This window comes from Macadamia integrifolia, unplaced genomic scaffold, assembly GCF_013358625.1.
Source record: "Macadamia integrifolia cultivar HAES 741 unplaced genomic scaffold, SCU_Mint_v3 scaffold958, whole genome shotgun sequence".
Taxonomy (NCBI): domain Eukaryota; kingdom Viridiplantae; phylum Streptophyta; class Magnoliopsida; order Proteales; family Proteaceae; genus Macadamia; species Macadamia integrifolia.
The window spans coordinates 136,054-159,774 of NW_024870601.1; the positions used below are offsets into that span (position 1 = coordinate 136,054).

At 40.8% G+C, this 23,721-nt stretch overlaps 1 protein-coding gene across 4 annotated transcripts in view; it reads right to left on the reverse strand.

The window, feature by feature from the left end:
* LOC122070638 overlaps window positions 1-23,721 on the reverse strand; it is a 105,193-nt gene that overhangs the window by 14,077 nt on the left and 67,395 nt on the right. For 3 of the 4 annotated variants that reach the window (XM_042634828.1, XM_042634826.1, XM_042634825.1), the window contains 9 exons: window positions 19,787-19,834; window positions 19,578-19,685; window positions 18,883-18,957; window positions 12,084-12,134; window positions 11,821-11,967; window positions 11,534-11,664; window positions 4,246-4,333; window positions 4,025-4,084; window positions 3,704-3,956 (listed from right to left, as the gene is read on the reverse strand). In XM_042634828.1, the coding sequence (XP_042490762.1) occupies window positions 3,704-3,956; window positions 4,025-4,084; window positions 4,246-4,333; window positions 11,534-11,664; window positions 11,821-11,967; window positions 12,084-12,134; window positions 18,883-18,957; window positions 19,578-19,685; window positions 19,787-19,834 (961 nt within the window). The remainder of the gene's footprint in view (window positions 1-3,703; window positions 3,957-4,024; window positions 4,085-4,245; window positions 4,334-11,533; window positions 11,665-11,820; window positions 11,968-12,083; window positions 12,135-18,882; window positions 18,958-19,577; window positions 19,686-19,786; window positions 19,835-23,721) is intronic. The other variant, XM_042634827.1, reaches the window with a different exon arrangement.

Genomic DNA, 23,721 nt, shown 5'->3' on the forward strand with positions numbered 1-23,721 from the left:
GATCTAGGTGACAAGATCACGAGCCGTGGAGCAATTGTTTTTCAAGTTCAAGCATTGATTCAAGTAAGTAGGCTCCTTCAGTAGTCTTCTCTCCCCCCTCTCATTCCCTCTTCTGACTACCTTTTCTTTCTTAATTTAGGATTTTAATTCAGTCGTTACATTATTGCTATCCCTTTCCCCCAAGGTTCACGGCTAGTGTATGTGTTGGCTTTGCCCCTCCTAGCCATAGAACCATCAATTTATTGTTTTTATTTTAATTGTCTCCCTTTCCCTAAAGCCAAGTAGAGTAACCCTTGTAAGAGTGACTCTCTGGTCAAGTAGGGAAGCTCATATTATGATGCATCCCTCGGTCTAAGTAGAGAAACCTACTTGTGAGTCTCTCTCTAGCTTTATCCCCTTTCTTTTACTTTATTTTTATTTCAGCATTTTTTTTCCTTTATTGTTTTTTTTAATTGCGTGGGTTGTTTATTTTCAGTTATTTATTTATTTAATTTTAATTGCGTGGCTTGCGTCTTTAAATTCTTAGATGACGAATAGTTAGGACGTTATTTTAGATACATATGTTTAGGATGGTAGTTAAAATTAGATCACAACCATTAATAGGTTCACTTTCGCATTATTAAAAGAAAAAATAAATAAAGTGGCTACTCTTCCTGAGTTCGACCCATAGCTACACTGATCTGTACGCTTGCGATTACATTTAAAATCCCAACAAGATATACCTCTATTGGTTTGGCATTTTTATCCTCCCTGTTGCCACATCCAAAGATATTGACTCCATCCTTTGCTCCTTCCTTTGGAAAGGAGTATACTCCTCGAAATTCCTCCACCCTTTAACTGATCAAAGGTTTACAATCCCAAATCTAAAGGAGGGTTAGGCTTGAGGCAAATTAATGATGTCAATTCTTGTCGACATCTTGAAGCTTATATGGAAAATTGCTTCAAAGCATAACAGTATTTGGGTCTCTTGGGTTTACCCCTACCTCCTAAAAGATGAACCCCTCTAGACTACCTCCCCCTTCTTTGATGCCTTTTGGATCTGACGCAAAATCCTTAGCTTCAGACCTACTGCCCTTGGTGTGATTTCCTATGTTATTGGTAATGGCTTTTTCACCTCCCTATGGATGGATCCTTGGCACCCCTCTAGTATCCTACTCTCCCTGGTCTCTCTAGATCTATCTACTCCACTGACTTAAGTAGATTTGGGGCATAGTTGCCTCCATTCTCTCCCCTGGTGGATGCTCTCCTCCCACTCCCACCTCCCAGCCCCCGGGTCACCGTGGAAGAGAGAATAATATCCTCTGGCTCCCCTCTTCCCAGGGGTTGTTCACCTTTGCCTCTGCTTGGGATTTCATTCATTCCAAAGGTCCCCTTATGCCTTGGCGCAATATTATCTGGTTTAAAGGTCATATCCCCTGCCACAACTTCACAGCATAACGAGCCATCACCAACTGCCTCCCTATGCAGTCTTTTCTCATTTACCAGCACATATAATTCCCCCCTCTTGTTGTCTCTGCTAGAATGACACTGAAGATGCCGACTATATTTTCTTCTCTTGCCCCTTCGCTTCCTCTGTCTGGAAAAGGGTTTGTACCTCTTGTTGGCCGTCTCACAGGAGGATCCTTCCTTTGTGTAGAGAGTGGATCTAGATCGACATGGCTTTCGGTGGATCTAACATCATTGATACTATTGGGAAGCTTTCCTTTAGTGTTGTGATCAATCATATGTGGATGGAGCGCAATCTTGGTAAAAGGACTTCTGACTATTGTTCTTTTGATAAGATTTGGAAAGCCATCTACTTCAATATTAGCTCCAAACTTGGCTATCTACACCATCATCCAATTCGTGATACCCCAAAGAACATGTTCACTGTTGTCTCCTAGAGCCTTCCCTCCTCCACCATCTCCACCCCCTTGATGTCCCCTTTCCCTTAGTTGGGCCTTCGGCTCCTTATTGTTTTTTCTTCTCTTGAGGTCTTGTTCCTTGTGGCTCCTCCCCTGTTCTCCTTTGTATATTCTTCCTCCTTGGCAATGAATTTATTTATTCATCCAAAAACAAAAGAAAAAAAACTCCAGAGAAATCTAGGGTGGATTGTACTAGAAACTTTTGCTAAAAAAATTCCACCTATCTGAACTACTAACCAGCAGTCTCCTTCTTACCCCTTGTCCCCTAGACCAAGCCCCAAAGGAAAAAAAATAATAAATTGATGAATCACAAACTAGGTTGGAAAAGTAGTAATTATTTAACTAAGAGAAAATTACAGTGCCACTGCTCGAACTTTGGCCATAAATCAACGCTCTCCCCTGTGTTTTCAAGAATGACTCAAAACACCCCCTATAGGTTTGAAAAATGATAAACACACCCACACCGTTAGTCTTCTGTTAATTATTAATGTGGAAGACTATTGCACCCTGCCCTCACCTCAAACATCCAACTTACAGCCCTAAGTAAAATGACTATTTTACCCTTTAGTCATTTTCAACATAAAACATCCCCAAATCATGAGTTCTGCTTCTTTTGGAAAGAACCTGAACATTAGGGCTCTAGTGAACTTGAATCTACCAACTCTTTGGCGAACTACAACTCTCTGGCAAAGGTCCTACTCCAACCCTCCAGCAAAGGAAACTCTCATCTCTCTTTCTAATCGGTATCTTCCATCTTGCAAACCCTAGATCCCTGCCATGCTCAATTTGAATCTTACTTCTCGACAAAGGTTCTCTCCCTCTCATCTCTCTTTCTAATCCGTTCTTCCATCTTGCAAACCCTAGATCCCTGCCATGCTCAATTTGAAGCCCCTATGATTTGCTACAATCCTTCATTGTAAAGGAAGACAACGCTTTTAGGTCTGAAATAGGTAATTCCTTCAATTGCTTTTGAGGTTTCACAAATTTCCAGTATACTGTTTTTAGGCCTTTTCTTCTTTTACTGCATTAAGCTTAAAACTTTTAAGAACAGCCTTCTGCAATGAGAATTAGATTGGATGCAAATGGGTGGCTTTTTAAAAAGCTTTTGCTTTCATTTGGAGTTTTTTTTCTTAGGGAAGGGCTTCTACTACTATTATTCAATGTGACTATTGTTTCATTGCTTTCTTTTGAAGCTTTTTAGGTGTCGTTTCAAACGTTCCAAACTCCTAGAGTTTGGCTGAAGATCAAAGCATTCCAAACTCTTAGGGTTCTCGAACCGCCATTGAAGCTGACTGCCCAAGCTATTCTCCAAGGATGGGACGGTAGATAGATAGAGAGAGAGAGAGAGAGGTAGGTGAAGGCCGCTGGTCGGACTGCTCGAGCTCCTCTCCAAGGTTGTGAAGGTCGCTGGTCGCCGATGTCCTCTGGTTGTGAAGGTCTCTGGTCGCCTGATAGACAAGAGAAGTTAGGAGAAGAAGAGAGGATTCTTTCTTAGGTTTCAATCAAGTCAAGGGTAAATGGGTAAAGTCACATTCAATGGGAGTATTTTGGCCGTTTACGAAAATAACTAACAGTTACATCATCACTTAACAGGTTAGACTAACAGTGTGGGAGTGTGTGTCATTTTTCAAACCTGTAGGGGGTGTTTGTGTCATTCTTGAAAACACAGCGGAGGGCATTGATTTATAGCCAAAGTTCAGGGGGTGGCAGTGTAATTTTCACTTTAGCTAATCAGTCACACTATTTCCAGTTGACCATTCATTATCTTATTATCCAATATAAACTTTCAAGTTACATACCTACAAGTGGCTTGTAGAATTCAGTGTTGCCCAAGAAGTAAGTACCCTCGGTATCCTGCTTCTCATGTTTAGAGAGAGTAACTTTCTTTTGGAAATCCAAGGCCAAATCTCTTGAAACTTGGGCATGTAGTATTTCTTCATCAGCATCACGTGATAATATCATGCTATTACAATTACCTCCATTTGTTAAACCCTCATTTTTTATTGAAACGACATCCTTTGCCATAGAGCATCTAAGGTCTTCTCTAACATCCTGCAATGCTGAAACAATGAGACATGGACCATGCAACTTGAAGAAAGTATGAACCTGCATGTGCTTACATTTAAGAAACCAATCACTTGCTCCATGAGGGTTGGCGGTACACATTCAAACTCAGATTCCTTCAATAATAGAGGAAATGATTCAGAGATCTAATAAAGCCACTGACAATAAACAGAAGAAAAGCTAGCAACAATATGACAATTATTCACTTAAAAAAAAAAAAACAATACAACAATTAAATATACACAGCACTAGTATGCTCTGTCTCAACATTTTTAACCTCAGCCCGAGCAGTGAAAATTCCAGCAGGTGTAGAAGAGGTCTTTGGATTGAAAACTTCAAGAAGCCCTTCCATTGATGATCTTAACCTGAACAATAATAAATCAAACTTACTAGATGAAAAAGAAATATCTAAGCTAAACAATAAGTATTGCATCTGATCGTGGTAGAGAAGGTGCCTCTCAGGATCAAGGTCAAAAATCAGGGAGTCATGGTAGAGGTCGAACTACCACTCCTCCTGTTATTCGTCAGTGTAATTATCATGGTAAAACTAATCATATTGCTGACAAATGTTGAGATAAATATGGTAAACCTCAGTGGGCAGACCAGGTTCTCTCTAATAGTGATGGACTTCCGTACTTCCCAGTTCCCACCAACATGCACAAAACCACAGAATTAAGCAAGGAGAGTGATACATTCTTTGATAAAGGCCTACACCAGAGATAATTTCTATCACAAAGTAGATCCATATGTTGTGACACTAGTTATGACATCCTTGGTGGAGCTTCCTTATGCTTTAACCTGTGGATATCTTAAATTTCCTCCTTATTTTGTTAGAAATGTAACACATCTTCTTACCACTTAATGCAGGAAAACCTAGAAGCCCTATAAAGGGACCATATAAAACTGGAGAGTTGAACTCCAGTTCGGGATAAACTAGAAGATGGGCACTTTCAGTTCTAAACAAAGTTATGGCCAGAAATAGGAATCTGATCATTGAAGTCAGGGTTTACAAATTAAGAGAACTTGGTATTAAACTAGACAGAAGAGAGTAAGTAATGAAAATTAAGTATCTGAACAATAAAAATTGTACCCAATTGGAGTGAACTCCATACAAAAAATATTGATTATAGGATCAGCTATTAGCGAAATAACTTGAACAGTATCATAGGCTTGACCACCAAACCCTAGAAAAAGAGAAGGAACCATTGCACAACCAGATGAATGCCCACATCGAAACCTTTATATAGCACTTGAATTACATTTATACCTCCACTCTTAAAGACAACTAACACAAACTCAACTAAGCAACATGTCAAGAAGACACTTGTCCTCTTGAGAGCATGAGACATTAACCATAATGAGTCTTCGTCCTCTGAACCTTATCTGATCCAAAACTCACAAATTAGACAACTACTGATGCACATGATTGTTCTTCTGTGAAAATTTATATATATATATATATATGTATATATGTGTGTGTGTGTGTGTGTAACTTATACTCCTATGTATCAGACCCACATCGCAGTGCACAGTTAGCACTACTTGCTTTATAGCCCTTACACGGGCGACCATACCATGTAGAACCGAAGCATATTCTCATATTTGCCTTGATTCATGGGGTACCTGACACTCACTACGATCGCTGAATCACTCTAAAGAGGCAGGGGGGAATCAATAGTACGGGGAACAGTTCCAATACCCAACAGAAAGCGAGAGGAAGAAGGAGAACCAAAGGGAGAGAAGAGAGAAAATATGAGAGAGAGAGAGAGAGAGAGAGGAAAGGAGTCTCAGGTAGGAATAAAATAACTAGCCAAAACGCATAGTGTATTATAAATAGAAAACTGAGTGTGAAATTACAAGTAAGGACACAACATAAACCAACTAATTACAATACTACCCATAAATCGTGACACACTACCAAAGATACCCTTAGAATAGTGGTAACACCTAATAACACTTAATAACATTAACACCAACTATTAGGGATTTAGTTGGTCAACAACGGAAAGACTTTTAAAGAGCCAACCAATCAATGTATCAGATGATTGAAAAATAATAGACTGCAGCATTTAATATTTAAAAAAAAAAAAAAAAAAAGAGCAACCCAATGCACAAAGCTCCCGCTACAATAGGTTCTGGGAGGGCCAAATGTACACACCCTTAGCTCCTACTTCACAGGAAAGGCTGTTTCCAAGTTTTGAACCTGTGACCAACATGTTACAATAGTGCAACTTAATAGACTGCAGCATGTACTAATGAAGAAAAAATAGATGGACGACAAACTTACTAATGAAGACATTATTCAATCAACACGCCTATCCACCCCCTACTGAGATCCCTATGACCTGACCCCATGTCTGCCTCCTCCCCGGCGGCTCCTGCCGCCAGCACCCCTCTTGACTCAATCATTCCTCCCCTTCCTCCACCTCTCCTCCACCTTCTGCCCTCCATCCTTGGAACTCAGTTGTGGTCTCCTCCCCCTCTGCCTCCCACTACCGGCCATGACCTTTTCTTCCACCCGCCATCCTCCCTCAACTCCATACCTATTGGGCTATGGCCACCTAGAACCTGAAAACCTGAAATTCTGAAATGGAAAAACTGCCTTATCAGCTCCTTTCTGGGTAATCGCCCTCCCTTCTCCATTGTTAAGGTCTCCCTCAGCAAACAATGGAGACCTTCTGGCACCCTCTGTCCCTCTCCACTTTCATGCTTGAGAGCAGGGTTTTTATTTTTAACTTCTCTATTGAAGCCGACAAAGCATCTGCCCTCGACGGTGGCCCCTTGTATGTGGGTAGAAACCCCATCTTCTTGAGACAATGGGATGAGTTTACCTTCTTCAACAGATCTGAGCCCACTTCCATCCCTCTTTGGGTTCTTCTCCCCAATCTTCCGCCGCCCTTTTGGCATGCCAAGGGTCTAAGCCTCATTGGTTCCAATATTGGGAAGCCTCTCTACTCCGACAAGCGTACAAAGATTATGGGCAAATTATCCTTTGCTAGGATCTGTATTGATGTAAAGGCCGATCAGATTCTCCCATCCACAATTACAATCCTGGATGGAGAGGGCCACTCTTTCGTTCAAGAGGTCAAGTATAACTGTATTCCGCCACTTTGCACCATATGCAAATGCTTCGGCCACTCCACTACCCTCTGTGAGAAGAACAAGGCTGCTCCTTTTGAAGCGACCAATCTTCCTGAAGTCCCCTTGGTTACAAACCGATCTCCCTCCTTAGCTGATCGTGCTACGTCTCCTGCCATTGCTGATTGTGAAAAATCTCCCTCCATTGCTGACCGTGACTATCAAAGGTGCAAACGTGGTCGAGGCCTTTGGAATCGTAGTCTCATGGCAGCGCCCCTTGCTGCGAATCCCTCTCCGAGATCCCATTTACCCAAGAAACGTTGATGGCTGTTTTCCCTCTGTCTCTAGCCAGGCTGGCTCAAGCCCCTTCTCCAATTCGATCTCCCCTGCCACCTCCTCTGGCTTGCTACTCCCTCCCTTGCTTCCTCTCCCTGCTGCGCACAACCTTTCCTCTGTCTCCTCCTTTTCCACCTCAACCCTAATCCGTCCCATTTTAAACCACCCCTCATTCTCATCCCAGCCATCCAGTTCAGTCTGACCTCCCCACCGCTCCACCCAACCTAACCATCCCGGTTTAGCTCCTCCCCACCTTTTCTAAATTCCCGTCAAACCATCCACTTTTCCCTGGTAACCACTTTAATCCGACACCTATATATTATCCTTATCCTGACCCGACCACGGTCTCCATCCTTCAACTCGAACCCAGCTCCTTCACCCATCAACCATAACCCTTCATCTTCTTCTTCTCTCGACACCCTTCTTGGGCCTCCTCTATTACTTGTTTTCTCCACCGCCCTTTCCCCTTCGGTTGACGCTGCTACTAGTTCAGTCGTTGATCTTTTGGCTGCACGTGCATCCTCTGCCACCTGCTCCCTCGCCTCCAATTCTCCTTCGATCACCCCTATAGCTTCCCATTACACTGACCTCGGTTGATGCTACTACTAGTTCAGTCGTTGATCTATTGGTTGCACCTGCATCCTCTACCACCTGCTCCCTTGCATAGATTCCCATTACACTGACCTGGCCTCAGAAGGCCCCTCTTGCACCCCTTCTGCTGGCCCTAGCCATCTACTCCCAGTAGGACCCCCTGGCCCTCTATTGATGAAGGTTCCATGCTCCACTTAGAAGCTCTCCCCAATGCTAACATCCTGTCAGACCCCTCCACCAATGTTCTCTTCGACCTTGGCGCCTTGGAAGGCTCTTCTCCAACTCTCAGGTCCACGCATGCCCTTCCTACGTCCCCTACTGTCATTCTCTCTCTGATGGGCCCCTTGGCCCCTCCAACATCAATTGCAACACTGTTGGTCTCTCGCCAGTTCAGCACCGAGGCATTGATGCCTCCCTTGCTGCCTTGTCCTCACAGCCCTCCTTTGCTATCTCCCCGAGCTCCTTTGTGGATCGGTCCACTATTCCTGGATCCCCCACCTTAGCTACCAATTCCCGTACTCCTATTTGTTATAGCCCCTTCTAGTTCTTACTAAAATCTTGAAGAATTTTATCGCCCCTGCTGTCAGATTGTCCTCCAGATCTAAGACTCTGTCTGCCACTCCAGTTACCTAGTTTAATATCATCGAGTACCGCAGAAGACCCCCTCCTAAGTCTGGTCCTTTCCTCTTAAAGCCTTCCCCTAGCTCCCAAGAGCCCTCGTTGCCTCCCCGCCCTCCTCTAAATGATCCCTTGGACCATTTAGAATGTATGAGGCCTCAACTCCTCGTCCAAACAAACTGAAATTCGTTCCCGTATCCATTCCTCTCGCACCAACTTCTGTTGCCTCCTTGAAACTAGAGTTCTTGAGGCAAATGCCTCCCGAATTGCTTCCTCAATTGCGCCATCTTGGTCCTTCATTTCAAACTCTCCATAGCCCTAATGGTAGAATTCTTTGGAACCCATCTTCCCTCCACATCTCTGCCTTATCTTCTTCCCAAGCCATTCATCTCTCCATCTCCTTTCCTTCTGGCTCCCTCATTTGCTTCCACTCTGCCATTTATGCTCACAACCTTGCCTCCAAAAGGCTCTCTCTGGTCGATGCTCCAGTCCTTTGCCCCTTCCACCGACACCAGCCCCCGGGGGATTGCTGGTGATTTCAATATTATCCGTTTTAGTCATGACTCATGAGAAACATGGGGTAATCCCATTGATCCCCAAGTTGTCTATTTTTTTAACAATTGCTTTAATGATCTTAGCTTGAACGACCTCAGATGGTCAAGTGTCAAATTCTCCTGGCATATTCGGTAGGACAACTCAAGGTCCGGTGGAATGATGAGAACAGCAGACACCGTCTATTACTCACCAATAGAAGATCGCGTTCTCATAGAGTAGCATGTAAGCTTGATAGAGCCCTTGTCAACAAGGCTTGGCTGGAATCCTATCCTTCTTCCCATATATGCTTTGACCTCCTTGGGATTTCTAACCACAGCCCTATCTCCATCCATGTCCTGCCCTTTTTATCATTTGGCCCCAAGCCCTTCAAGTTCTTCGCCATGTGGACTCTCCCTCATGATTTCCTCCCCATTGTTTGCTATGTTTGGTGCATCCCTGTGCACCAAGCCTACTCCCCTCTCATTGCCTTCGCCAAAAACCTTAAGAATGTCAAAGCGGCTCTCAAGTTTTGGAATTCTTCAACTTTTGGCAATATATCCTCCTGTATCTCCTCTAGCCGAGACAAGCTTCATTCCATCCAATCCAAAATTCAGTATGATCTTCTCAACCTCGGCCTAGCCGAGGAAGAAAAGGCCGTCACTTTTAAATTATCCTTGCTTTTAGCCCAAGAGGAGAACTTTCTCCGTCAGAAAGCCCATGTTAAATGGCTTGATCTGGGAGACTCCAACACTGATTATTTTCATCGGTCCCTCAAAGCCAGAACCAATGCTAATTCCACTCCCAAGATTATCTCCTCTTCAGGGTCTGGGCTTCTCAATCCCGAGGACATCAAATCTGAAGCAGTCACTTATTCTCCTTCCCCACCTTCTTCCCCTCCTTTCCCTCCAAACCTTCTTCATAAATTCGTCCCGGATCATCTCCTCCTTGGCTTCCAGTCCATCCCCTCTGAGGAGGAAATTCTCTCGACTATTCTCTCCCAAACTACCAATAAAGTCCCCACCCCAGACGGCTTCAGTATGGGTTTCTTCTCATCCTGTTGGGACATCATTCGCCTTGAGCTCATCCTGAATTTCCAAATCTTTTTCTACAATCCCAACCAGATCAGTGGTGTAAACCACAATTTCCTCTGCCTCATTTATAAGAAAGAGGGGGCCGCCTACTTTAGACCCATATCCCTCTGCAACCTCCTCTATAAGGTCATTGCAAAAATCATTTCCAATCGGATCCAAAAGGTTATCGACTCTCATGAGCCCCAACCAATCCGACTTCATTGCTGGGGAGAAGCATTGCGGACAATATCATTCTTTGCCACCAGATTGTCAAAGGCTTTGACCGCAAAACCCATTCTTCTGCTGCTCTTATTAAAATTGACATCCACAGTTTTTTATTCAATTAGCTAGGACTTCATTTCCAAAGTTCTGGTCCAAATGTCTTTTTGTGCTTCCTTTGTTCACTGGATTCACTCCTATATTGCCTCCCCCCACTTCTTTGTCTAAGTCAATGGTAGTCCTGCCGGCTACTTCCCTTTTGCCAGGGGTATCAGGCAAGGTTGTCCTCTTTTCCCTGGCCCTTGAAGTTCTATCTAGACCCATTCAATTTGCCACTGACTAGCACCTCATCTCCCCTATTCCTAAATGCAAATCCCTTTTGCTCTCCCACCTTGCTTTCGTGGATGATATCATGATCTTCTCTAAGGCTGACCCCCTGTCCATCTCTATTATTTTGTCCTCTCTCTATTCCTTTGAAAACCTTTCTGGACTCCATATCAACCTCCTCAAATCTAGCCTCTTCCTCTTTGGAGTCTCTTATGCTTATTAAGCCCATCTCCATGGAATCACTAGTTTCTCCTTGGGTTCTTTGCCAGTCAAATACTTGGGCCTTCCTCTTATTTCTTCCAGGCTCTCTACCCACCATTGTTCCCCTATGCTTGATCTCTTGAGAAAGAGACTTCAACTCTAGAAAGGCAAGCTTCTTTCCAATGCTTGGAGAAAAGAAGCTTGCTTTTGTTCTCCCTATGCTTGATCTCAGGCATCCCCTCTTCTTCCTTCATTTTGTTGTGCTGCCTCCCCCCAGCCCCCCCCCCTTCCCTTGTATATTCTTCTTCTCACTTGGTAATGAATTCATTTAAAAAAAAAAAAATTGAAGAAGAAATGAATGGGCATTACTAGGAGATGGATTTCAAAATGATCTTAATGCCATATTCCGAGAACTTGAAATGCACAATAACATATGTTCACATGTGAAGCAAATGCGCAAGGAATGCTAGAAAAATAGAACATCCACCAAGTGAGTTTCCCACAAAATTCAATTTCCAGCATAAATTATCAGCTGCCCCTTGGAAAGGTTATAAATTACAAATGAAATTTCATTGCAACTGAGACATATACCTCATGCAGTCAGGATTTTTCACCAAATATGATTTCAAGTCCTGAAAGCATTTTTTCTCTAGAGGCACAACTTCAGAAACATTTGAATCCAAGGTAGGTACCAATTTGCAAAGAACTTGGTGCACTAGTAACTGTAAAAGTAAACAGTAATGGTAAGATAATAATAACAGGAATAATTAAAAAATATATATTCATAGTGCAAACAATTTATATTAAAGAAAAACAACAGTATTCAGTATTGATATGCAGCTACTTGAATTCAACTCAAAAGTTCAAAGAAAAATCACCTGAGTAAAACCACGTAAACTATGGTGATGAGAGGTTAGTAATGGGATTATAGGTGGAAGCAACTCGTCCAAATGTCTCAACTGGATATGCACCTCACTTGCATGGAGGATAACATTAGCAGCTATGAAAACATAGGAAGAGAGTGCCTGCATTAGAAGTTCTAAAGTTAGCTGGCCAAAAGAGATCAAAGCGAAACAGGATACTTACCATCCTATCAATCAATAAAAAGAAAGGGGGTCAAATCATGGAAAGTCACACTTACCTGGGGCCTCATATTATAGTCATGGAAAACAGGAATTAATTGTTCCCCAACCTGTGAAAGAAGCAGCAGAAAAGAATGAGTGAATAAAGGGTCATACAATTTGTGGAATTCAAACAATGCAACACTGCATAAAAAAGGTAGTTCAAAAAGATATGCTGGATTTCCATTAATGATGGCCAGTTTGCTCCCGCTGAGAGAAGAGGCTTGTAGATAACCACTGTTGTGGCCATAAAAAAGGCAACCGGAAGGAAAGAACTTCAGGCTTGTCCAAGGACTACTCACCCCTCCTTACAGGATATTATTTTTTGGGTAATCCTCACAAGACATTATTGACAGGAACTCCATCAAGCTTGCTAATTGGTTCCTCATCATGCATATTTTTAGAGGAATATCCACAGCTTTTTATCTAAAGATTGTCAGTCTCTTTCTAAATCATTCTCCCCATCCAGCACTTGGTTCACCCGTAGTTCACGATTTCAACAGCATGATTTTAAGAGAATTTCTTTTCTTATAAATGAACTTTGTAAAATCGAAATTCAGAAAAGTGGCACAGATGGTGTTTCTAGAGATTTTGCTTATTATTACCTTAGCTTATTCAACCCCTGTGGGGCATGGCTCTTTATTACTGCAGAGAGCATTGCTCTGTCTTAGGCCACAATGTTTCTTAACTCAACCCTTGATGGAGTTGTTGCAGAGGGTTATTAAACATAGTTATTGGCTGCGCTCAAAGGGCGAGGTGGCTCATGATAGATGTGAACTAGAAATCTAACCTTAACATCCTGTTCTAAATGGTGCTATTATCCATATATCCATTAAAAGAAGAGTTGGTGAAAAGCAGAATCTATAGCTCAAGTTGTATTTAGATCATTCTCTATTCTCTACCTATGTACCAATTGTAGAGCATGCTCTGTCTATCGGAATTATTCCTATACCCCCCCTTTTTAGCCAACTTCCAGCTATATATATATATATATATATTATATTGATCACCAACACCATAATGCTCTCTTTAAATTAAACAAAAAAGTGGATAATTACAATTGGGAGAGTATTTAAGACATCCGCCAACACAAATTATATGATCTATGCATGAAGGTTAATCTATGAACAGAAACAGAAACAAAAAGTATCACTCAAGGAGAAAGAAATGTTCAATTTGAAGTTCACCCAATCCCATCTAACTCAGTAAATTCTTTGCAAGACAGCATCATAAATACTTGGCAATGTCAGAAAGTTTTCTAGGTAGAACTCTGGGATCGTCTTCAAAATTTTCGGTTTCTCTCCTTCCGTAGACCCCATGCCACTGCAGAAGGCAATAGCAAAGAAAAGGATTTTTCACTTCAAAGGGACTCTTAGACCATTGGAAAATCCAGGCCAACTGACATGAACCCAAACAGAGTGAAGAAATATGTCCAGACCTTGATTACAATGTTACACGATAAAAAGAGATGGTTGATTCCTCATTACACAAGCAAAACTAGCATGTATTCATTTAGTTCCAGACCTTGTGCTGCAAGATGTCAATGGTCAAAACCTTGACAAGAACTAAAACTTCGACAAAGTCAATAATCTTGGCCAAGCCATAGTCTTACATACTTTACTGACCCAAAAAGTCTTCTCTTTTCCTCCACTCTAATTTCTTAGCGTGAAAATATAATATCCTGCCACTGAAAAGAATCCTCTAGGGCCTACCTGCCAAACCCTTCTATCCTCTCCTCCCACTTCAATATAACCATATAGGATACCCAATGATGGAGAATGAAAGGTATATTGAAGGAGCAATAAAGGCCACTGTTGGTAAATCTATCTCCTTCTCTGGATCAACCATTTGTGACAGTGTTAGTAAATTGGCCTTTTGTGCTACTATAAACCACCTCTTGATGGAGCGCAACATTCGGAGATGGACTGTCAAATCTCGATCCCTCGATAAGATTTGGAAAAATATCTCCTTTGATGTTGCTTCAAAAGCCCAAGCCCTCCTTTCTCGGCACAGCTGGCCCGTCCCTAGCTCCCCCTGAAATTCCCATATCATTTCCTCTTGGAACCTTCAGGTTGACCTTTTTCATCCCCCCTGACTGTTTGCAAGCCCCCACCCCTCCCTTCCTCCCACCCCCCTCCCCTGGTCCTTGATGGTTTGTAAGGTTTTGAGCTGTTTTGTTGTCTTGCTCCCCTTGGGTTGGCTTCTCCTTGTTGGCTTAAGCCTTCCCCCCTCCCCCTTTTCCCTTGTATATTCTCTCTTTCCTTCTTGGTAATGAATTATTTATTCATCCAAAAAAAATAAAAAAAAGGCCACACTTAGGCCCACAAATAGGCCAGCAACTTAAGTTTTAAGTCAGGCCCATTTATAGCCCATATGTTGGTTATCACTTAACCCCATGGAGAGTTTTTAAGTAGCCATCGACCAGCTTGGTCGGAGGGTTCTGTTGCTCCAAATTGTCTTTCTATTTTATTTATGTTCTATTTCTATATAGTAGCTTTGGATTTTATTCTAGAAGATCCTAGTTAGATTGGTAGCCAAGTAAGCCTTCCCCACGTGTTACAAAGGAGAACCAGGTAATCAACAGTTATCCAACTCGAACCAAAAGAGAGGAGAAACTCTCAGAACACGATAAGACGGAGAATGCAATGTCTACTGTGGCAGACTTTTTATTTATAGATAAGAGACTAGAGTTGTAACCTAAACAGGAATTAGACTTGAGATACAACTCTACTTACAACTTAGAAAAGGAACAAACATAACAGAAAGTAAACAAATATATGAGATATCACAATAGGGACCCCCCCTTACGTGATCACTAATACACCTCCTAGCCACCAGATATACTGCAGGGATAAAGACACAAATACCCCGCGGTGTGTACAAAACTTTAACATTCCCCCTCAAGCTGGAACATACAAATCACCCACACCCAACTTGGAACAATTTTTCAGAAAAGGAGGACAAAACAGAGGCTCTGTAAACATATCACCCAGCTGATCAGCAAAAGAGAAAAATGGAGTAACAATCAACTTCCTCATCACTACATTCCGCACAAAGTGACAATCGACTTCAATGTGCTTAGTCCTTTCATGCAACACCAGGTTACTTGCAATCAAGGTTCAAAAATCCGTTTCATTTCGATGTTTCAATGGTTTCAAAACCACCAAAATATTGCAATTTGATGAAACAATGTACTTTTTTTATGTGTTTTGCTTGGCCATTTTGGGGGGTTAATGGACGAAATTAGCGAAATGAGCGAAACGAAATGACCGGGATGACCAAAATTTCACGAAATTGTGCATTTTTTTTTTTTACCGAAATGAGAGAAATTTTGAAATGTAATGACCGAAATTGTGTCTTTGTGTTTCGTAGGCAGTTTCGTTTCGGTAAAATAAAAATACCGAAATATCAAAGATTTCACGAGTTTTCAAACCATGCTTGCAATGTAGATAGCAGCTTGATTGTAACAGTACATCTTCATAGGTTTGGCAACCGGAAAACCCAACTCTTGAAGTAGGGACTTCAACCACATCAATTCAGCTGTAGTATGAGCCATAGCCCTATACTCAGCCTCGGCACGGGCCCTAGCCATAGTCGTTTGCTTCTTACTTCTCCACGCTACAAGATTTCCACCAACAAATGTGAAAGAACTTTTGGTAGACCGCCTATCACCTTCAAAGCCCAATCAGCATCAGAAAACCCCATTAAATCAATATGCTGATGTGGACGATAGATGAAACCTTTTCCTAGAGCCCCCCTTAGATATCAGAAAACTACTACACATTGCCTCCTAGTGAGTCTTCTTAGGTGATTGAATGAATTGGCTAACAACAATCACAACACCAACAACAAAGGATATATCAGGTCTAGTGATAGTTAGGTAAATGAGTTTCCCAACAAATCAATCTCTTGTACCGATGTTTGTCCTCAAATTCCTCACCATCATTAGTCCCAAACTTCTTGTGTGGATCCATAAGAGTATCAATTGGTTTGGAAGCAAGCATATTGTCTCAAAGAAGATGTCTAACACATATTATCCCCGTGATAGACTAACACCTTTCTTACTCCGGAGAACTTCAATACCGAGAAAATACCTAAGAGTGCCTAAGTCTTCCATCTGAAAATGTTGATGGCGATAAGATTTTACCTCAGTGATCTCGGATGCATCATCCACAAATATGATAATGTCATCAACGTACACAACTAAAACAACAAATTTACCATCCCGTCTTCAAACAAAGACACAGTGACTAGAATAACATTGTGAGAATTAACAATTGTACTGAACTTGTTGAACCAGTCTCTGGGAGACTATTTTAGTTACAATTCTCCCCCTGAGCAACATACCGTAGAGGTTTCTCCACATACACCTCCTCATAGAGATCACCATATGGAAACACAATCTTAATATCCATCTGATAGGCTAGTTGATGTAGATAAGTCAGTTAATGAGCTTATTTTATTACAAATAAGTCTTGGGTTGGGTTATGTATGTGTTGGGCCTTTGATCTCATGGGTTTTCTTTGTAACAGGCCACTTTAATGAGCCTAAAATATGGGTAACAAGTAGGAAAACGGGATTTACTTTATTAGTTTAGTTAGAGTCCTGTTTTGAGTCTATTTCCTATGTTATTGCAGTTACTAGTAGTTTAGGTTAATTAATTACCTACTCCATGTTGGAGTTCTAGTCCTAGTCCTATTTGGAGTCCACCTCCTGTTAGGTATTGTCTAGTCCTACTTAGAGTCTAACTCCTAGTTAGGTTATGACTGCTAGTCTGCCCTATTTATATAGAGGAGTAAATGTACTCTAATTGGACAGATTTGAAGAATGATAAATTGAGTTAATGTTTGAGAGTCTTAGGGTTGTGTGTGTGAGATCCTCCTTCGTCCCCCTTTTCTTTATGCGATTTCTCTCCCTCCCTATTTGGATTTGTGCAATATCTAATTGTGTGATCCCTTCCTCCCCTGCTATTCTGATTTTTGCCCCTCTCTTCCCTTTTTTCCCTCCCATCACTAATCTTGTTCACTATAGTTTCACCTAAAAGCTCAAACTGTTAGGGACGGGCAATGTCAATGTTTACATCAACACTCCCCCACATGTGCAAGATAAGATCCCATAGTCCTTGCATATGGAGCACACACAACATTTTCTTCGCGCGGCACCAAGGGAGAAAATATGTCCGAAAAACTCTTCCAATGCACTTCCTAGAAGTAGAACACTTTACCTCCCTGGCCAAAGTCCGTGTTCACTATCGTTTCACCTAAAAGCTTGAGTTCTTAGGGACGGGCAGTGTCAATTTATATTGTATACATCAAGAAGTCCAAATTTACAGCTAAAGATATAAGAAACAAGGACGAGTTGAGACGAACTAAAAGTGAAAATGTCTCAAAATAATCCACAACATAAGTTTTGAGTATAGCCTTTCGCAACGAACTGTGCCTTAAGCCGTTCAACTGAACCATTATTTAATTGTGTACACCCAACAACATCGCACAAGATCCTTTGTTAGAGACAGATCCACAAGAGTCCATGTCCATTGAGATAATAAAGCATCCATTTTTTATTTCCTAACCACTGGATAGGCTTCAATTTTTATATTACCTTCCCTTTCCTCCTCACTAACTTTGACCAGAATTTGGACATTGAATTAGTAGGCTGTGGGCTATGACCTTCTCTCTGATTTACTAATTCTGTCTTCACGTAGGTTTCTATTTTCTGACTTTTCTTGTTTTCCTGATCCAACCATTGGTTGTCTTTGATGTTCTAAGCACTAGTCCTCCCCATTAGGACCTCCATATAATCCTAGTTTCTGCCCCATCAGTTGAAGGAATAGAGAGAACTATTCTGTCCAAGTTTTTGCCCTTTTGTAACAGAATTTTCTCGCTGTGATTCAAGTTTCCTATTAGGTTTTCGTGTTGTCTTTTCAATCCCCTAGCAAATCTCATCACCCAAGAGATTATACATTTTTCGAACTTCCCGTTCATTAAGTTTATTCAAAAATCGGGTAGCCATATATTTTGCCATCTCTAACTTCAGAAGAATCAATAACTATACAGTTTTTCTTTGTTGCCACCCAACACAATCTTGGGCATCAATCCTTGTTTGCTCACCAAATATAATCAGCTAGTCTGCAGTGTTTTTTACATTGTTGATGAAGTTTCGGCTGTTGAAAAGAAAAAGAAAGCATTTGCCAAAGAAGCAAACCCACAGCCAATAAGTATTATATGGAAAGTCTCCAAGGGCCTTTCTTGGAGCAACATAAAAGTTGAATCACCCGATATCTTACCAATATAAAATTTTAATCTTTCAAATCTATAAATCTACCAATTATCAGAAACATAAGCGCAGCTGATGAGCACACAGAAAAAACACACAAGGAAAAAAAATTTGCTTCTATGGTGGTTGGGAGTTTGCTCCATTATGGTCTGCTTCTAGGCTCTGGTAGGAGGTAGCCGTGTTTGTGTTGTGCTTTGGTGTGGTGTAGCTTGGTGTACCTCATTCATTTTGGCCTCTCATCTGGCCCATTTGTAATTTTCGATCCTTTGCTTCCTCTATTATAAATTCCCTAGTGCCGGACTGCCGATACAAAAATAGACACAACCTCTATAGAGGAAGATCTCAATGACTTCAACTTATGAGGTTATCAATGTATGTATTTTTGGTAAGCTCTAAAATCAGGAATTAAATCAGTTTCCTTCAACTTTATATGCGTATGAAAATGATGAATGTCAGGGAAGCTACAGAAAGAGCATATTTCAACAATAACCATGAAAGAGGTAGTGTCAGATCCATTGACTAAAGCATAACAAGATTTCTTACCAATGATGGAAATTTCAAGTAAATTTGAATCGCAAATGTTTCCAAGTACTGCCGAACAGCTGGTAAATTATTTCTCTACAAGGAAAGCAAAGGTCTAAGGATTATTTAAAATCCAAATAATCAAGAATAAGATGATAGTCAAAGCAACTACAAGACCAATAAAAAAATTAGAAATTCAAAGAGTATTCTTTATCAATATCTTCTTCAGATAGCCCTTCAGCACTCTATTTTATCCATTCTAGTAAGCAAAAAATTATAAGTTTGACCTGAACCTTCAGCCAGTTTCTCATAATTTCAAGATCATTCGGTTTATAAACAAATCAAGTTCATTATGCAACTTTGACTGAAAATGAACAGACTTTGGGATCCAACATTCCAACCAGATTCCGAACAAACTTGAGCTGTTTACAAGTTGGACATTTCTAAACAGGATTCAGAATAAGTTGGTTTAGGTTGGCAATTCACAATCTGGTTTGAATTTTGATCAGGACCGAATCAAGGGGAGTCTCTATCACCAAGTAGCATGCGACCAGACTCAACCCACTATTACCTCTACACGTGAGCATGCAAGTTTGATGTGTTATGTGTCAGAAATATGCACATTTTAAAAGCAACACAAGAAAATATGCAAGAAAGACCAAGGATCATGCTATTGCTACCCAAAGCAAACCACAGAGAACAATCGAAGTTCTTACATATAGGCCTATGTGCAAGCCTGAAGTAACCTGATGAACTATATCCTCGTCAACAAATCGTGATAATACACAAATCATTTGCCAAGCACGGACTTTGCGCCTATGAACCTTAGGAAAACAAACAATTGTTAGCATCCTGCAGCAAATATAAATGCAAATGAACTGGACCGAAAAAAAAAGTAGAGAGATTAATGATAGGAGCTACTCACCCCACTATATTTTTTATACAACTCTTTTGAAAGATCTTTATCATTGACCTGCATTATGGATTAAATATAATCCAACTCAATTACACCGTCATAAAATTCAAGTTCAAAAAGTGAAAATGTGGTCGAGTTTAAAATAGGAATAATGATTAACATCTTTACAAGTAAACATACTTGGCGTACTAATGCAACATGTATGTATTTATTTGAAAACAATACATGATGGCTTGATTTTTTCCGATCACACTTCAATATTTCAATATTCTACAATTTGCAGCCTCCAATTCCTTGGGATGATGAGCCAGCACATACACCCATTTAAGATATTGGATATGCCCATACAGGTTATGAGTCATGTAAAAGTAAAACATAAAACAGAGAGAGTACATTCATGGAACCACTTACAACTATATTGTTCTACTCAAGGCTTAAGAGACCTAGAATTCAAAAATTTATGATGCAGTCAGAAAATTAGCTTCAGTATACAAGCACACTACCAAGGGCATAAGAATCTCCAGTGGTCAACCATGGAACAGGCTGACAGGCTCTCTTTCCCTCCAGTGTCACATTTGATCCCAGCAAGACCCATCCAAAAATGCCCAAAAAAATACTAACAAAGAAGATGGAGATAATAAAACTTTGGCTTATTTTGATTTATTGGCTGACCATCAGTTTTGGAATGCATGTGTTTTCTTCAGAGAGTGATGGCTTTTGCAGTCTGTTTATGAAAGGAAAAAATGGAAGAAAGTATTTAGGAAATACATCTTCCAAAGATATGTGAAGGAATTGGTTCCTTAACACAGTTCAAGGTTCTAGAAAGAATCTAGAAGCAAGAACTATGACCAGGATCACTGATGAAGTCGATAGAATCAATTTCAGGACATAAAAGATGAAAAATAAGACAAAGTTAATAGCTCAAAATGAAACAATCAGATTAGGCCGCAAATCTGGTCAAATGCATAGGGTAATTTGATCTAATGAAGAAGCCAATAATCAGATCTAAAAACTAGCAGAACAGGATCCAAACGGTAACTAGAACCTTAGGTCTGGAAATCAAAAGCCATATATAACCAGGATATTGAACCAATACGAAGAACAATTGAGTAGAGAGGGAGAATAACAGAGAAAAAGGAAAAGATTATATAAAGAAGAACAAAAAAACAATAGAAGATGACGATATTTCGGAAGGAAATGAAGAAGAAGAGTAAGGAAATAATGCATCTGATCACAGGAGACACCAGAACCAGAAGACGTAATGGAAGAGAGAAGCAAATGCCATGAAAGAAGTCTTTCAGCCACATATCCAGAGCTCAACAGCTCAAAACCTCGTAAAAGAAAAAATCAATCTCTATTATCAGATCATATGTTCATATCTAACTGATGGGCAGGGGTATACATTTAGGATATTTATAACCTTTTGAAATTCTTAATAAGACCCATAAAAGGACTCCTAATCACTCTCTTATGCCGACTTAATAGACTCAAAACCTAATTCTATCTGCAAATAAGTTTCTTAATCTAACTCAAACACGTAACTTTTTTTTTATTTTTTTGGGATAATTTAAATAATTAATACCCAAAAGGGGAGAAAGAATATACAAGGGGGGGAAGAGGGGGGGGAGAGGCCTTAGCCAACAAGGAAAAGCCAATCACAAGAGAAGAAGAAAATTACATCAAACAACAAAAGAGTAACTAATGCGGGGCCGGTGGGTCCAGAAAACCCAAACTAAGATGGTTGTGGGCCCACTTAAATACCAAACCACTCAAATCAAGAATAGAATGTCAGAACTGTAAATAAAAGGGATTTTAAAAGGGTAAATGGAAGTTAATATAAAGGATGGGATATGAAGGGAATTAGTAATTATTGGGTTGGGTAAATTAGGGAGCAAAATAGAAAGAAAGGATAATGGGGGTTAAAGTCAAAAGGTGAGGGCAATATGGGAATAAAGGGTTAAATTATTAAATAGGTTAAACAAACCCATGATTCTGTTTTTGGGGTCTTCAACCGTTGGACAACCAACATAAGGGGCGGTAGAACCAGGAAAACGAAAAGGAAGAACTTCCACAAGACCAGCTGAATCCAGCCATGATCTGGGATCCATGCTCGCAACTCATGCCTTTACCAAACCCATGTGACAACCCAGCGAAATAGGCATCGATTCATCCAAGAAAGCTGCCTGAAATTCTTCCTAGCGGTAGAACGGAGTTGGTCTCAGTTGCAGGTATGAAGACTGATGGTAAAGGGGTTTTCAGCAACTGCAATCTGAGAGTTTGTGATCGCCCAGGTGGGTATGTCCTTTGTCCAAAATCTCAGGTAAAGAGAGTTAAGATTCGGGGAGATTGGTCGAATCCCTCTCAGGTCTACTGGTTTGATGATGGCAGAACTTAACGCAGGAAGATGAAGAAGAAGGAATCAAGAGAAAGAAGACAACGAAGAAGAAAGAAGAAGAGAGAGAAAAGAGGTCGCAAGGAAGAGAAGAAGACGAAGAAGGGTGGGTTCCAGAGAAGATGGATAAGAAGAAATAAAGAGGGAAAGAAGAAAGACAGCAGAAGAGGGAAGGGGATTCTCGCAGAGGAGGGGAGAGAAAGAGAAGAAGGGGTTAGGGGGGAGAGAGGCACGCAGGCAATGCTCAAGTTTAATTTTTCTTCAATAATCAACTATCCTTCCCATGAATTACATGTCCAATATATAATAAAATAAAATTAAAAACCTTCTAATTAAAAATAAAAACTACGATAGAAATAAAATCTCCTACACCCAAGCTAACAAAATAAGGAAACAACTAAGGACTCAAATAGGGAACAAATATTCTCAAATAAAATAAAATCCTAAATATTCTATTAAACTTAGAATCCAAATTAGTAACTTGTACCCAAATTGGATCTGGGTCTTGATCCGGGTTCTGGAGCAGGCTTGGGTCGATCCATCGGAGTGCTGCTGCATCAACTCCCCTGTTCTTTAGAAAAACTCGTCCACGAGTTTTATAGGAGAGAATTAACACCACTCGATCAACATCCTCGATCAATGGCTCCAAAGGGGTAAAGATCCAGCACACCTCGCTATCAATGGTCACGATCTTCTGATCATCGTCAACAAATGATATGACTTTGATCGGAATAGGATGGTAGGGCTTCACAAAGGAGATCGGGCCATCAATCAGTTCTTCAGAAATATCCTTCATCAGGTCTTCCCGTTCATCTTCAACATTGACAACAAAACTTGATATAATGGTCTCTAGATGGCGGCACAGTTCTAGAGGTGTCATCATGATATCATGAGTAACGTGACCTTGCTGTCCACCGGGTTTCCGAATACGTGCCTCTAGGGCATCAAGCCTTGCGTTAATGTCCTGGAGGGTAACAGCTTGTGCTACCTGTACAACTTGGATAGCTTGGAGGGTTCTTAAGATTTCTTCGCTCTGTTGAAGCGACTGAGTCCACTGTTCAGATGAGGGGGTGGTGAAAACAACCATGGTAAACGAGTTGACAGGAAATTTGCTCTGATACCAAATAATGCGGGGCCGGTGGGTCCAGAAAACCCAAACTAAGATGGTTGTGGGCCCACTTAAATACCAAACCACTCAAATCAAGAATAGAATGTCAGAACTGTAAATAAAAGGGATTTTAAAAGGGTAAATGGAAGTTAATATAAAGGATGGGATATGAAGGGAATTAGTAATTATTGGGTTGGGTAAATTAGGGAGCAAAATAGAAAGAAAGGATAATGGGGGTTAAAGTCAAAAGGTGAGGGCAATATGGGAATAAAGGGTTAAATTATTAAATAGGTTAAACAAACCCATGATTCTGTTTTTGGGGTCTTCAACCTTTGGACAACCAACATAAGGGGCGGTAGAACCAGGAAAACGAAAAGGAAGAACTTCCACAAGACCAGCTGAATCCAGCCATGATCTGGGATCCATGCTCGCAACTCATGCCTT